Raw genomic sequence first — 15921 nt, 5'->3', positions numbered from 1 at the left:
CTGTTTGATCTGAGACCCTGGTGTAAAATCAGAGGTGCCCATCACACCCACACATGCCAGCCATCCGTCCGGTCTGACAGGCAGACACGGCAGATCCTGGGAATATTGAATTAGGACCTGCTGCTTTGACTGGAAAGTAGGAGCCAGTTGTTAAGAGGATGAGGCTGGCCCCATGCCCCGTCTCTGACCAGCCAGCTTCAAGAGCAGCTGGTAACAGCTATCAGCTTTCACTGACAGACCAGGTGAAGTATAATCATTGTGCATTTCTATTAAATATCTCACTGCTCAAAACAAACTTGTAACTTTGTTTTGAGAGTAAATTCACCTAATTTGAAGTCCCTGCATTTTCATTTGCATTGATTTATAAATAAACCTTTACCATTGAATACAGAAATGACAACTTTGATAAGTTTATGCTCACTTAATGGATGCAACTCGAGCCATTTCATAACCAAAATTCAGAGATAGATTTATGGTATGGATATTACATTTTGATGAAATGAGAGAAGGGTAAGCCCCATCTGCAAAACCCATTCAAATCAGTTAAGGAGCTGACCTCACACTTGTAAATGCACTGCTGTTGTTGGTACCAGACACCTCAAGCCATGACCGGCACCTCTGACCTTTGCCTCGTGTATTCTGACATGCTAATGTTCAGCACATCAACTACTTTCACTGGTACCAAACAACTTATATCAGCTCATCCTATATCATCTGCTTTTAAGGGGCGGCAGGTAGCCTAGTGGTTAGAGCGTTAGGCCAGTAACCAAAAGGTTGCTAGATCGAATGACCAAGTTCGGAAAATCTGTTGTTCTGCCCCTGAATAAGGCAGTTAAGGCACTGTTCCTAGGCTGTCATTGTAAATAAGAATTTGTTCTTAACTGACTTGCCTAGTTCAAATAAAGACGTGTGTAAGATATGCATATGATTGTCTGTTATTCTGTTGACACCCTTGTCTTTCAACAGGAAGTTGTTGGACACAAATATAGTTGATTTGATCCAGGGACAGTGGATATCCTTGTGCACATCTGAAGGGCTGATGCGTTGTCCAGATGTGGTGTGTGACCCGGCGCTGACCCACAGTGCCCCAGAAGACCGCCCAAGCCTGGAAAATGTACTTGCCTTAGGAAACAGAAAAGCTTGCAGCTAGACATCAGCAAAGCAAATACTTGCTAATGATTTGAAACATCTCAAGAGAATGACAAACATCAACAAAGATAAGAATGAAAACTGCATTAACATACATATCAGAAGTACAAATGTTCCTGTATGATTACATACACATGTTGAGAGTCCTCTACATCAACTTTTAACATTCACATAATCATACATAAGCCACCAGGGCATCATAGTAAGACAATATCCTCCTCTTACGTGCAACCTCGGAGTGCAGTACCTTGCCAGCTCTGTGTTGGTAACCCCAGTAGAGTAGAGGACTCAGCCCCTTCCCCACCCCCGTCTCTATGCTAGCTGCTGACAGAGGGCAGGGGGCCATCTGAGGGGCTGCTGATGCCAGGGTCCATGTTCCACTATGTTACGGTATACAACCCCGCTCTGCTCCCATCTGCTCAAGTCATCGGGCCTCCTCCAACGCTGCTGGAAAAGAGTTTGTGTGCTGCTTGCTGACATGTCAAAACAAACCAAGATGAGGGCCCAGTGCAGCACCGTGACCCCTCCTGTCCTGCCCCCTGCCCAGACCCCTGCTGGGACACCATAAGGCCTGTGTTTAACTTTCAGACATGACCCTTACGGAGATGACCCTCTAGACTAACATCTCTGCTGCTGAATGGACAAGTAAGAAAACCTGTGTGCATGCTCAGTGACACTAGGTAAACATGTAAACCTGCAAGGCACTGGACTGTTAAGTGGTGGACAGTAAATGATGTGGAGAGGAAAGGAAGCCAGGCAATGCAGGGTAGTGATCTGCTGTGGGCTGTAGTGCCATCCCGCTGGGAACAAACTGGTTGAATAAACAATGTTTCCACGTTATTTCAACATCAAAAATAAATGTGATGACGTTGAATCAATGGGGAAAACTGATTGGTTTTGCAAAAAGTCATCAATGTAAAGGAATTTCAGGGATTCCTGTACTCCCCCCCCCCCCCCATGTGCCCAGGTCACATGCCTGTAATTGATGGTCCATTCACTTCTAACCCTCTCAGTAGTGCTTAGCTGCACCTTTTGGGACTTTTTCCAGCTGGAAAGTGTTGAGCTCTTTAGCAGAGAAATTAGATGGACAGGGACAGGTTTGCCCTGGGCCCTCTTTCAACAGTATCCTCACCTGGAGTAATAGCTAGATTTTCCATCCGTGTGTTACATAGAAATGATCTCCACTCCATCAGGATGTTACATAGAAATGATCTCCAATCCATCAGGATGATACATAGAAATGATCTCCACTCCATCAGGATGTTACATGGAAATGATCTCCACTCCACCAGGATGTTACATAGAAATGATCTCCACTCCATCAGGATGTTACATAGAAATGATCTCCACTCCATCAGGATGTTACATAGAAATGATCTCCACTCCATCAGGATGTTATATAGAAATGATCTCCACTCCATCAGGGTGTTAAATGGAAATGATCCCCACTGGAATGGGCTGTACTGTACAGTACCAGCAGGCAGACCATGCAGATGTTTGTTTAGTGGAGACTTACAGCCACATTACTCACAGCTCAAAAAGTGGCAAATCTCATGAGTCAGGTTACCTAACTAATGATACAGTGAAGATTGAGACATGGAAGAAAATACAAATTAGATGATATTGTAGCGAGAGCAAATCATCTAGAGAGTATTGCATCTTAATTGAACCTATACAAAATATTGAAAACTTACAAGAAGAATCATTCAGTCCCATTCTACCCACCGAAAACAGTTTCTGACTGAGAAGGAACCAAAAGACGAGAACAGTATAGAATATCTGCATCTTCTTCCTGTCTTTTTGCATTGTTAACATTTACTTTAGAGTTACATTTAAGTATATGGATCCCCCAGTGAGTCATTGCTATTGAACTAACAGCTGCGGCAGGTGTGAGCACAAGATGCACGTATCAACATGGACTAACAATGACGTATACTCCATAACAGACAGCTTTAACTGCCATGTAATAAATGAAACAGATATGCTTTGAACTGCTGCAAGTGGTTGCTTCTCAAGTTGTTACATAAGTTAATATTTCCTTGCCTGATGGCATTGTTGTGTGCACCTTGGATAATGAAATCAGTCACTGGAGTTTCCCCTGTTTGCCAACGGTTTCAATGAAATGACGTTGAACTAACGTGGAATAGACGTTGAATTGACATCTGTGCACCGTGGGCTACTGTACCCTGGTTCTATGTATTTTTTTATCCACAACAGAAACTAAATCAAGCTGGATTTATGAAAGAGATTTTAATTAAAAGCCTTATAAAGATGATATCATAAAATATTCAAGTATTCTTTCGCAAAACGCATTGCAAAGGTCAACGGCTATATCTATTTTATGAGGATAGAACAGTGGTGACACTGTTCCACACCTTAAAAACCTCCACATACCTTTGATCTCCTGTAATTTATGGACCTATCCTCATCCGACTGAGACCTGTGTTTATGATTCATAATAAAACCATCTCTATGAAGTCTCTTTAGTTACAGAATCCTCCATTCTCCACGGAAAACTACAGGGGCTGATTTCCTTACTTGCAATTGATTGCCTTAGCAAATCACCAACTAACACCAAAACAATGGTGCGTAGTGACCATTTTAAAAATGAGGCTAACAACTATTTGTCAGTGATGTAGTGAGCTCCAATTTGAGGGTATTGTCATCCATATCGGGTGAACTGTTTACAAATTACAGCACTTTTTGGAGTCCCTTTTAATTAAAATATTAGAGAACATGTTTCTAAACACTTCTAAATTCATGTGGATGTCACCACGACCATGGATAACCTTTGAATGAATTGTGAATAATGAGAGGAATAAATATCATACCCCCCCAAAAATGCTAACCTCCTCTGTTAATGGTAATGTTCAGAGGTTCGCATGTCTCCTCTGTTAATGGTAATGTTCAGAGGTTCGCATGTCTCCTCTGTTAATGGTAATGTTCAGAGGTTCGCATGTCTCCTCTGTTAATGGTAATGTTCAGAGGTTCGCATGTCTTGGGGGTTTGATCTTTGAGCTTCTGTAACTTTCTCACTCATCGTTATTCACGATTCATTCAGGATTATCCGTAATCATGGTGACATCCAGAAACATATTCTATTCTTATTTACAATAAACTTTCTCAAAAATGATATAATACATTATTTACCATTAATTTCTATTGGGTATAAAATAATCTGAAACACAACCAAAACCAACTGCAAATGCATCCAGCAAGTTTGTATTGTCACAAGCTTGATGTAGTCATTTCGTGCTAGGAATATGGGACCAAACACTAAAGTTTTTAACTACTTTAATACACATATACAGTTGAAGTCAGACGTTTACATACACTTAGGTTGGAGTCATTAAAACTTGTTTTTCAACCACTCTCCAAATTTCTTGTTAACAAACTATAGTTTTGGCAAGTCGGTTAGGACATCTACTTTATGCATGACACAAATAATTTTTCCAACAATTGTTTACAGACAGATTATTTCACTTATATTTCACTGTATCACAATTCTAGTGAGTCAGAAGTTTACATACACTAAGTTGACTGTTCCTTTAAAAAGCTTGGAAAATTCCAGAAAATTATTTCATGACTTTTAGAAGCTTCTGATAGGCTAATTGACATCATTTGAGTCAATTGGAGGTGTACCTGTGAATGTATTTCAAGGCCTACCTTCAAACCCAATGCCTCTTTGCTTGACATGGGAAATCAAAAGAAATCAGCCAAGACCTCAGAAAAAAAACTGTAGACCTCTACAAGTCTGGTTCATCCTTGGGAGCAATTTCCAAACGCCTGAAGGTACCACATTCATCTGTACAAACAATAGTACGCAAGTATAAACACCATGGGATCACGCAGCCATCATACCACTCAGGAAGGAGATGCGTTCTGTCTCCTAGAGATGAATGTACTGTACATCCCGTTGCTGCGGGAGGGACTGGTCGACTTCACAAAATAGATGGCATCGTGAGGGAGAAAAATGTGGATATATTGAAGCAACATCTCAAGACATCAGTCAGGAAGTTAAAGCTTGGTCGCAAATGGGTCTTCCAAATGGACAATGACCCCAAGCATACTTCCAAAGTTGTAGCAAAATGGCTTAAGGACAACAAAGTCAAGGCATTGGAATGGCCATCACAAAGCCCTGACCTCAATCCTATAAGAAAAATTGTGGGCAGAACTGAAAAAGCGTGTGCGAGCAAGGAGGCCTACAACCTGACTCAGTTACACCAGCTCTGCCAGGAGGAATGGGACAAAATTCACCCAACTTATTGTGGGAAGCTTGTGGAAGACTCCCCAAAACATTTGACCCAAGTTAAACTTATTAAAATTTAAAAGCAATGCTCCCAAATACTAATTGAGTGTATGTAAACTTCTGACCCACTGGGAATGTGATCATTCTCTCTACTATTATTCTGACATTTCACATTCTTAAAATAAAGTGGTGATCCTAACTGACCTAAAACAGGGAATCTTTACAAGGATTAAATGTTAGGAATTGTGAAAAACTGAGTTTAAATGTATTTTGCTAAGGTGTATGTAAACTTCCGACTTCAACTGTAAGTGAATTTTTCAGAGTACTTTTGGTTCCCAAAAGGGTTGTAATTTCTACATGGTTCACCCAATATGGATTAAAGTAACCTTAAATTAAATCTGACAGTATGCATTTTAACCTCGTAGTCATTGTATCATTTCAAATCCACTTTTGGACCTCACTGTAAGTGACGTGGCAAGTTTCAGAGTAGCATTAAAAAGAACAAAACCAGATGCACACTATGACTGCTCACTAAACAAACTCAATATATGATGATTCATCACTCTTGCCTCCCCTCAGTATGGATTCATGAGCAAGCTTGACCATTGAGGGGTCATGGTCAGGTCTCTCCTTCCTCTCCCTGGGGTGTCTGTGCGTGAGAGGAGCTATGGTCCACAGATCACCCCTGGGGCCTATCCTAACCCCATTACACAGTCCCCTGTCTATGGAGGCCTACGGTGTGACGACCCCAGCGTTGGAGACCAGCCTTGCTGATGAAGTAATGCAGTTGACCCTGTAGTTATTTTTTTAGTATTTAGAATGATTTCCATTGAACGGATGTGCCATAATCTTGGGAGTTGAGAGAAACTCTACCTTGTTAGACATGTTTCATTTATTTATTTATGTTACTACCTTTCTTGAGAAGCTGTATTGTGTGCCAGGATTCTGCAGTCAGACAACAGTCTGGTAGAAGGTTTAGGGCTGGATTCAATCTGTATCGCAGAGGATCCGCGTTTACCGTGAATGCAGTCTCTGCGAACGCGGGAACATTGCCTTTAAATTTACGTAGATCTTCCTCGATACGAATTGAATCCAGAACTTAATCAGTGACTAAGTCAAATAAGAGGTGGGCATAAGCAGTGGCCAAGGATCAGGGATTCTATGGGATTGCAAGCTTCTTATGAATGCTGTCTAGCAAGGTCACTTATGGGTCTGGCTTCATCAGTGTGTCTACAATGTGAGAACATGCCCCACTCAACCTCCTGCCATAGCTGGACTCACATCACCACCATACGGTCCACATTCACATAGGCACTGGGAAAGCAGCAACCTCAACATCATTATGTAAAATGCAGACACCAAGACCTTGGTAGACCCAGGCAGCAAAGTAGACAGAAGCTCAGCCTGAGGGAGGGGCTCTCTCATTCCCATGCAGAGACACTGAGGGGTTGGATATCAGAATCAAAGCCTCATGTGCCTCAGCTGATGCACGCAGGCAATTTAGCATGTATTGCATATGTTTGGGTACGTTTTCTCCTGGATCTCAGAAGCCATTGGGCGTACAGGCCTGTAGCAAAACACCTAGGAAACAATGGAACAAACTGAAAAACAAGACAACCCTAGAATGAGTCCAACCAAGGACTTGTGTACATGACTTGTTTGGGTTCAAATGTATATGGTCTCGTGGGAGAAATACTTTCATACCATCATTCAGACCAAATATAAAAACCTTACATTGCAAGTTTGAAAGGGAAATCCCCACTGGTATTTGTCAGTTGAAACATTTGATTTCTGAAAGCATTTATTTTGTATTCCATTGTTTCTTTGTATTCACATTGGGAGTTTCAGTAGCATGCCACTGCAGAGCTCTCCCATGACTTGGAAACTATGCTGTGTGGACCATGGGTGACAATCAACTTGCCTCAAACAGCCTCCGCTGAATGTGGCACACTAAATGTGAATGAATTAAAGGATAAAATTAATATTACTTTGTCTGTCAGATTTAAATAAAATGACACAAGAATCATTTGTTTACTGTTATGGTACCTACAATACTTTATATCCTCTTTTTACACCCAGTCCCAGGATGGAAGCCAGTGTGCTATTACTTCAAATCTCATCAGTACATTTGGTTTTGATTTAAAAATAGGTGTTTGTCACCCTCTGTTGGTTAAGCATAGGACAAGACCACACACTTGAGTCTTGACATAGATTTAGCTATCCACTAGGTGTCCCTATTGTGTATCCATCTGACTTTTGAGACCAAGGTATATAAATAATTATAAACTGGATGGGTCCAGTCCTGAATGCTGATTGCCTGAAAGCCGTGGTATAGGAGTCAGTTGATGGATAAACAACGGAGAGAATTGTCTGGCAGAACACACAATAAGTAACTCAGTTATTACGCAAAACAAAGCACTCCTTTTCAGGTAATTGGCAAAGGCTTCCCATTGAACTGTACAAACGTAATTATTTAACAAAAGACAGGCCAGAAGACCAAGATACAGAACATTTTCTTTATTTCAGATACTTCAGAGCAGGTCAGCCTAGAAAGCCTTCCTGTCAATTGGTCTCATCTCCTGCACATCCTAGATTAGAACTTCTGGAACTGCTTCTTGGCTCCAGCGGCCTTTGTGACCTTGAGGACGTTGAACCTGACTGTCTTGCTGAGGGGTCGGCACTCTCCGACAGTAACAATGTCTCCGACGGAGACGTCTCTGCAGGGGAAAAGGAGGGAATTACTGGAGCATAATCCGAAAGCGACCATGGCACTGCTTTTCTAGGAATAACATCAAGATAATGCAAGGGGAATTGAGAAACATGGAAACCACTGCCGTCTCATGTGAAAGGTTGGCCAAACTGCATCAGTGTAGCCATTAGGCAGTATCGTCAGCGCCACATGAGCTTGGAAGACCATCGTGAGAAAAACATCATTTGCAGCCAACATCAGATCTGATTTCATAGAACTTCAACTGTAGTGCAACAGTGAGTTACAGCCACCCTTGCAGTAGGAAAGGCACTAGCTAGGCACGATCAGCCAATTCTTGGATACAGCCTGGCAAGAAAAAGACATGCAAAGAAGAGAGGTTGAAAAGACTCAACAGAAATCCTCTTACCTGAAGGCAGGTGAGAGATGGACAGACATGTTCTTGTGCCTCTTCTCAAAGCGATTGTATTTGCGGATGTAATGCAGGTAGTCACGTCTGATGACGATGGTCCTCTGCATCTTCATCTTGGTCACCACGCCTGAAAAGGCAGAATCAGGTCAATCTTAGACTACATCTAAGCACTGATCTAGGGACTGATCTAGGGATAGGAGTAGACCGTTGAATAGGGTGAGCATGGTCTTAGGGTCATTGCATCAGTAATGCCATAAGGCTTTGTCATATCCAGAAGGCTTGGAAGACCATCATGAGAAAAACAATTTGTAGTTCAGTGAGAATGTGGTCATATAAGCATCTAAATGCCAAAGATGACTGTTTTACATCCAAACCAAAAACAACGAACAGCAAGGAAATTTAAAGACTAACCGGAGAGGATACGACCACGGATGGAGACATTCCCAGTGAAGGGGCATTTCTTGTCAATGTAAGTACCATCGATAGCCTGTTGGGCAAAAAAAGGTTAGGTTCTCAGCAACTCCTTCCAAAACTCTCAAACCCGTGTAAAAATAAACAATACGGAACTAAAACAAACCCAACATACAACAATTACCCAAGTTACAGTTCATAATGAAATCAGACATTTTAATTCATTGGGGCATAATCTTTGGATTTCACATGAATGGGCAGGGGAGCGACCATAAACCCACCCACTGGCCTTTAGACAGAAATATTCCTGTTTCATGAGTTGTCATCAATTTTAGGGCAAAAGCTCTGGGGAACATTCCTGCAGTCAGCATGCCAATTGCACACTCCCTCAACTTGAGACATCTGTGGCATTGTGTTGTGTGACAAAACTGCACATTTTAGAGGGGCCTTATTGTGCCCAGTACATGGTGCTCCTGTGTAATCATCATAGTGTTTGAGCACCTTCTTGATCAGCCACAGGTGGATGGATCATATTGCCAAAGGAGATATCTTCACTAACAGGGATGTAAACAAACATTTTAGAAAAAAAATATTTTTGTGCATATGGAACATTACTGGGGCCTTTTATTTCTACTCATGAAACGTTTGAGCATAACCGTAAATCTATTTTTTGTTCAGTATAGATGGCCAAAGCCCTCCTATAACTGCATCAGTGTTGCCATTTGGCAGTGTCGTCAGAGCCTCACAGGCTAGGAAGACCATCGTGAGAAAAACATCATTTGCAGCTTTAAAGAGCAGTTAACCATACAAGCTAATTGACACCTCAGACAAGGCTGTATTCAAAAAACAATTAAATCATACTGCCCATAAGGAGCACAACTGTAGTTTTACGATAGTTTAGGTCATTGGGTACATCACCTCTCTTGGGGTTTTGAAGCCTAGACCAACGCTCTTGTGGTAGCGTGGGAGCTTCTCCTTAGCCTCCTTGCCACCTTCACCAACCAGAACACGCTTCTTGTTCTGGAAGATGGTTGGCTGCTTCTGATAAGCCCTCTCGGTCTGTGGGGAAAAGACATAACCCCAAGTCAAAAAATAATCTATGCAGAGACTAACCCGTTGCTGCATCATGGATCTGAAAAGACCCATCAAGCTATACTGCATCAGTGTTGCCGTTAGGCAGTGTCGTCAGAGCCTCACAGGCTAGGAAGACCATCGTGAGAAAAACATCATTTGCAGGTAAAAAATAAAATAATAGACATGACTACTGTGCATTAATGTTTACAAAATATTATAAGTTAATTTAACAGAAGCAGATCAGAAAGGGTGCACTAGCCAGATTTACACTATGAAGCTGGCCATTATGAAAGTTCAGAAAAGTTTGAGCTGGCTGCACTCAAAAGCAGAGCAAATTAACTAGGTAACTAAAACAATAGCCATAACATTTGGAATATAGAAATCGAGAAAGTAGACCGCTGAGTTTGGCCAACGAAAGAGTGATCTGGCTAGTAAACCAGCCAAATTAGCGTAAAAACTAACCTGACTGCTATAGCTTTTTCAGTACGTTAAGACTGAGCTTCTCGCGCATACATTTATCTAGCAATGACACGTTTTAGCTATCAACTCTGCCATAAATCAGTAAACTTCGATTATCAACTACAGATTAAGCATACGCACAATGTTGTAAAGGCCTAGTTAGCAAACCGCCTAGCTGGATCTCCGACAATGCGCTCCACAGCACAGGGCCTCGGAACGCGATAGTCGAAACAACTGCGGGACCAAACTACAGTGAAATACTTCAATCGCATGCTCTTCGCTTAACCAAAGCTATTTATTGTACGCTACGATGCCATGCTAGTTATTTTTCTGTCAAAAAGAAGCACATTAATTTCGCCACGCTGTTTTGCGGAACGTACTTGTGCATCCGCCATCTTTGCCAGCCGAGTCGTAAAGAGAACTAAGCATGCGCGCAACGGACAGAAGTCAGCAAGGTCAGGATATGACGTTTAATAAAGGGCAAGGCAGAAGCGGAACCTTGGATTACATTTGTCAAAATATTTGTATTCATTGCTGATTAAACTTGCTATACTCTTAGTGTTTTGTAAATTGACTACTCGTAAATGTTATCGGCCCTCTGCGTTGTGTTCTTACAAGCTGGCATTCATGAACGAGCAACACGAAGCCACTCCTCTGTTACTGTAAACATATGTCACATGACTGCAGGCGGAAGCAGACTCAAAGTAATATTAGTAACGTTACAAGATGGCTACGCCGTCGGGAGGAGGCGATTCAGGTAAGTGACATAACTATGATAAACACAATCGATACGGAACTGTGGCACTGATATCGTAATTATCGTGAGCCGGAACTTAAAGTATTTGTCACAGTTTAGTTAACTTGTTAAATAATTGAGGTTTGTTACCGGTTGGACCCAGCCGCGTCGAGCTAGCCAGCTGGTTAACTAGCTAACATAACACCCAGCCATCCCATCTCTGAAACATGCCCATACACATAACTAGGTAGTTAAGTTATCTATCTATCTATCTATCTATCTATCTGGGAAAGCTACATTATAGTGAACTTGTTTTATTTTCTCACCAAGCTAGCCTGTAAGCCTGTAACGTTATGTGCTAGTCTGTAATAAACAGTTAATTGGTATATACATATACACCCCAAACATTCTGTTTTGTATTGGATATTCGGTTTTCACTCGTCAATAGCTATTGAACCAAGCATGCCATGACATGGAGTATTGTGACGTTTATTTCTGAATTAGAGGAGGATGGAGAACAATCGACACCTTTTGTGTGTTAATCTTAGATCTTTTTGAAGATTGAAATCTGATAAGAAAATGAGAAATTCACACAAAAAACCTATGGATTGTTCTCCATCCTTCCCTGATTTAGAACATATTTTCATTGTCATGGCATGCTTGGTTCAATAGCTATTGGCGAGAGAAGCGAATATCCTATATAAAATAACCTTTACCTTGGTACTGAACCATATACCTACCGGCTCTCTAAAAAGTCTTTTTAACAGTACTTTCCTGGGGATATTTTGTCTCAATGAAGATGAAGGACAAACCACACAGACAATCGGTATAGTAAGTTTAAATGTAATTTTATTCAACATTCTGGCAAGGAACATTTACAAGATTTTGCAGGCATTTGTTTCAAGCTGTTTATACCAATTAATAGTGTATTACAGACTGATTCGTCAGACTAGTATGTGGGTGCTAGCTAGCTGTTTAATATGCATGTTAGGGGGGGGGGGGGGGGGGTATTTAAGATACTCTTTGAAGGGGTAGTGTTTCAGATGTTTTTGGGAAGATGGGCAAGGGGAAGCTGGTTCCACCATTGGGGTGCTAGGGCACAGAAGAGCTTGGACTGGGCTGATTGGGAGCTGCCCTCCTGTAGGGCTGGTAGGGGCAGGTGTGGCAGTCCAACGAGTCGTTGTAATTCCAGAAACATCATTGGCAACTAACCTATCTGTAGTACATCTTGGGCCAGCCCAACTGTTACTAATGTCAGCTGAGAAGTCTACTTCTGAAAATGAGTCAGCTGGTGTTTTAACTTTCACGTTAATTCATGTCACACTGAACTGGTCATGAGACCTGCATACTTCAGTACCTACTTGTTCAAAAATATATTTTTATGTTTAGCCCATTACATAATATATTTATGACTCCCCAGTTTCGATATGACAGACACAATCATACATTAACCTGGCTGACGCTACCTACGTGACTCAGTCAGGAGGACTTCAAGAGTTCAGTGTTAGCCAGACTACCTAGACATAGGCATTGTCTTAAATTGCCTCTACCTGCTGTTGGTTTATGTTCTGGTAGTACTCTCACTACAGTGTTGCTTTGTGTTCTCAGGTAATGGAACTGATCAGGTACTAGAACTGGGAAAAAGATTACTGACAGAGTGAGTATACCTTCTTGTTTACTCCTGAATTTGATCTTTATTCTTTATTCACATTTGTCTGATTTAAGCAGGCTGTAATACACTATTTAATTGGTACATATAGCCTGAAACATTGGAGTCCAAATCATAAATGTTCCTTTACAAGCCAGAATGTTGAATAACATTACATTTGAACTTACACTACAGGTTGTCTGTGCGGTTTGTCCTTCAGCCACTTGAAATTTGAGATAAAATATCCTCAGTAAAAAGCCTGTTTACCAGGCTTTTTACTGAGCCGGTAGGTATATGGTTCTGTTGGCTTGTATTTTTGGTGTGTATTTTCAATCTTCTGACGAATGCGACGTAAACACATGCACAATATGTAAACAAGCGTCAGCGAACCACAGATCAGACGTTGCTCGCATTCATCTGACCTACCAGCACTCTAAAAAGCCTGGTAAACAATACTTTCCTGTGGATATTTGTCTCAAATTTCGAGCGTCTGAAGGACAAACTGCACAGACAACCTGTAGAGTAAGTAAAAAAATAAAATAAAAATTATTCAACATTCTGGCTGAACATTTTATAAGATTTTGCACTCCAATGTTTCAGGCTGTATATACCAATTAATTTGGTTACACCCTGATTAATCAGACAAGGATCACATATACTAGCTAGTTGTTTACCGGTGACCCTCTCTTCGCAGTTTCATCTACGAGCGGGTTCGTCGCCATGCTGACAGCAGTACTCAGTTGTCAGTGTTACAGACCCAGTTGGGCGGGAGTGAGCTGTGTGACCCCAACCACAAGAAACTGGCCCAGTGCCTGCAGCAGATTGGAGATGAGCTGGATGGCAATACACAACTCCAAAGGTATCTTAAACCAACGACTTAGAAAGGGACTCCAGCTCTTTGCTTGAATCGATATTCACTTTGAATTGACCTCTGGAGTTTGTGCAATATTCAGAGCATCTTTCTTGTTTTTCCATTCAGTATGATAAATGATACTGCTCTCCAGCCCAGCCAGGAGGTTTTTATGAGAGTGGCCTGTGAGATCTTCTCTGATGGGAAGTTCAACTGGGGCAGGGTGGTGGCACTCTTCTACTTTGCCTGTCGGCTGGTCATCAAGGTGAGGGTTGTCAGTGGTTGTGTTTTATTTAGCTCTCCTCTCTCAATCAATCGCTTGCTCTCTTGTCCTCCGTTAGACAAAGGAAACGGGGCTCATCTCAGTCGGAATAGATTCACTGTTTTGAAAACCGCAACGCTTGGAATGGTACTGCATTTTACAAGTTTTGGGATGAGTTGGCTTCTTCATTGTGTAATAAGACAGCATCGTCTTTCTCTCCTCAGGCTCTGTTGACCAAGGTCCCCGACATCATCAGAACCATTATCAGCTGGGCCACAGACTACCTGCGAGATCATGTGATCAACTGGATTAGGGAGCAGGGTGGCTGGGTAAGGAATCAGTAGATGTGCTTTCCCCAAATTGATTTACAGGTTTCATACATGTTTTTTTTTTATAAATGTGTTTTTGAATTTGTAGTTGTAGTGATGGTTGAAGACAATGGTCTCTTCCTAATTCTTAGGAGGGAATCCGTTCCTACTTTGGCACTCCCACCTGGCAGACCGTGGGGGTGTTCCTCGCTGGAGTTCTTACCACTGTGCTGGTCATCCGCAGGATGTGAGGGGGAGGAGAGCCTGAGAGAAGAAAGGACAAAGAGGGAGGGACATAAGACTGGGAGGAGAACTAGGTAGTAGAGACAGATCTGATGTGGGGGTAAATGGGAAGTGTTTCTGGGGAAGGAAAAGGTGAGGAAAAATAGAGTTGGGAATGGAAAAACAGCTACGTTTGGACCTGATCAACCACTCCTCTTTCCTGCCCTCCATCCATGGCAAAGGATCAAGTCAGATTCAAAGTTCTTCTTACCTCTGTTCCCTACACCGCTGAAAATGTGAGCGGCTCTTGACCGCACATACAGGAGAGAAAGATGGAAAGAGATGTATAGAGACTCGGCCAGGGCACATCTTTGAATTAATTTATTTCTTACAAACAAACAAGTCGCTGCATGACATTTTGTTGCTTAAGTCTTATGACATGAACTGATGACATTAAATCACCCCCCCTCAGGTTAGCCATGAGAATCTCCTATGCTTTCCTGCTGTGCTTTATTTCTGTTGCACTTCTGCCGTTGAGTCTCTCCTTTTTCCGATCTGATCATTCTCTCCAGCCGTCTTCATTGTATCTCTTTGCTAGAGTATGCATTTTGGGGTGTGTGTCTGTGAGCATCTATGTGTGATCATAGAATCAACAGATGTTCCAGGTACGCGTGTGTGTGTGCGCGCAATTCTACTGCACACACACAGCACTGTCCTCCTCTCACAGATGTTTACCTCTCTCTCTCAGCATAGTGTTCAAAGTACTGTATTCTATGGTGGGCTATTTAAAAGTAGACTATACCATAATCCTTCACAATCAAATGCTCTTTTTATACACCTTGTTAATGTGTTAACAAATAAGGGAACTTTTTCTTATTTCTTTTAAGTTGTCAGTGCCTTCGTCCTTTTTTTAATTTCTACAATAAATTGCTTTGATATTGTTCAAATTTTTCACTTTTTCTATAAATCTTTTGTAAAACTCTTGTCCCCTGAAACTATCTTTTTGCAGTGACAGTTTGTTTTAGTAATATGAACCTAAAATAAAAACATTTTATGGATTGTGATCCTTCTTAAGCTGTGACATATTTGGGGAAAGATTGTGGGGTGTGAAAAAGATGATTTTAAAACTATTGCCTGCTTATACACAAATTCTCAACTGGAAGCATAAGAGAGTGTCTAATAGTAATGCAGTAGTTGGATTGAATCTTTCCTATTGATCAACAAATGGATATGAAATTCTCCAGAGTAGAGCTTTGATTTCATGACATGATGCCATGTTACTGTAAGGTACACAGGGGTGAGATGTTAACATCTTATTGGCTCAGTGCTGTTATTGGGTGTGCTCTAGCTACATACAGAAAAGGGCTGTCATTTTTGGACAGCTGTATAAAATTATGCTAGGTCTACAGCACTGTTGGACTTTTCATACCGTAC

The 15921-nt window shown here is 41.6% G+C and overlaps 2 protein-coding genes, 3 non-coding genes and 1 pseudogene across 7 annotated transcripts; 1 reads left to right on the top strand and 5 right to left on the bottom strand.

Moving 5' to 3' along the window:
- Positions 1 to 7900: 7900 nt before the first annotated feature.
- On the bottom strand, positions 7901 to 10941 carry LOC109893342 (40S ribosomal protein S11). Its single transcript, XM_020486532.2, has 5 exons — positions 10842 to 10941; positions 9847 to 9987; positions 8929 to 9004; positions 8515 to 8644; positions 7901 to 8115 (listed from the first exon to the last, which is right to left on the bottom strand). The coding sequence occupies exons 1-5, from the start codon at positions 10854 to 10856 to the stop codon at positions 7992 to 7994; spliced, it is 486 nt and encodes a 161-aa protein (XP_020342121.1). The 5' UTR covers positions 10857 to 10941; the 3' UTR covers positions 7901 to 7991.
- Positions 8254 to 8337, bottom strand: LOC116374519 (small nucleolar RNA SNORD35). Its single transcript, XR_004210487.1, has one exon. It is a non-coding gene; the product is annotated as a small nucleolar RNA SNORD35 (small nucleolar RNA).
- On the bottom strand, positions 8751 to 8828 carry LOC116374520 (uncharacterized; annotated as a pseudogene).
- On the bottom strand, positions 9629 to 9712 carry LOC116374517 (small nucleolar RNA SNORD35). Its single transcript, XR_004210485.1, has one exon. It is a non-coding gene; the product is annotated as a small nucleolar RNA SNORD35 (small nucleolar RNA).
- On the bottom strand, positions 10080 to 10163 carry LOC116374518 (small nucleolar RNA SNORD35). Its single transcript, XR_004210486.1, has one exon. It is a non-coding gene; the product is annotated as a small nucleolar RNA SNORD35 (small nucleolar RNA).
- On the top strand, positions 10905 to 15551 carry LOC109893341 (apoptosis regulator BAX-like). 3 transcript variants are annotated; one of them, XM_031827356.1, is made up of 7 exons: positions 11124 to 11218; positions 11965 to 12023; positions 12806 to 12854; positions 13540 to 13704; positions 13825 to 13960; positions 14182 to 14286; positions 14418 to 15551. In XM_031827356.1, exons 1-7 carry the CDS (start codon positions 11139 to 11141, stop codon positions 14514 to 14516), a joined length of 693 nt encoding a protein of 230 aa, XP_031683216.1. In that variant the 5' UTR covers positions 11124 to 11138; the 3' UTR covers positions 14517 to 15551. The 3 variants fall into 3 exon arrangements, 2 of the variants coding, with proteins under 2 accessions (XP_020342120.1, XP_031683216.1); XR_004210386.1 differs by having other exon boundaries at positions 11160 to 11218; positions 11953 to 12028; XM_020486531.2 differs by lacking the exon at positions 11965 to 12023 and having other exon boundaries at positions 10905 to 11218.
- The last annotated feature ends 370 nt before the right edge of the window (positions 15552 to 15921 follow it).

Source organism: Oncorhynchus kisutch, linkage group LG6, assembly GCF_002021735.2.
Source record: "Oncorhynchus kisutch isolate 150728-3 linkage group LG6, Okis_V2, whole genome shotgun sequence".
Classification (NCBI taxonomy): domain Eukaryota; kingdom Metazoa; phylum Chordata; class Actinopteri; order Salmoniformes; family Salmonidae; genus Oncorhynchus; species Oncorhynchus kisutch.
This window is presented reverse-complemented; position numbering and strand designations above follow the sequence as displayed.

Excerpts from the sequence above, each read along its gene's own strand:
- LOC109893342 (XM_020486532.2), bottom strand. Across the intron at positions 9,005-9,846 it reads GCTTCAAAACCCCAAGAGAG|GCTATCGATGGTACTTACAT; the intron begins GTGATGTACCCA and ends TTTGCCCAACAG. Across the intron at positions 8,645-8,928 it reads CCGTGGTCGTATCCTCTCCG|GCGTGGTGACCAAGATGAAG; the intron begins GTTAGTCTTTAA and ends CTGCCTTTTCAG.
- LOC109893341 (XM_031827356.1), top strand. The coding sequence starts at position 11,139 with ATGACTGCAGGCGGAAGCAGACTCAAAGTAATATTAGTAACGTTACAA. Across the intron at positions 11,219-11,964 it reads GTCGGGAGGAGGCGATTCAG|TACTTTCCTGGGGATATTTT; the intron begins GTAAGTGACATA and ends TCTTTTTAACAG. Across the intron at positions 12,855-13,539 it reads GGAAAAAGATTACTGACAGA|TTTCATCTACGAGCGGGTTC; the intron begins GTGAGTATACCT and ends CTCTCTTCGCAG.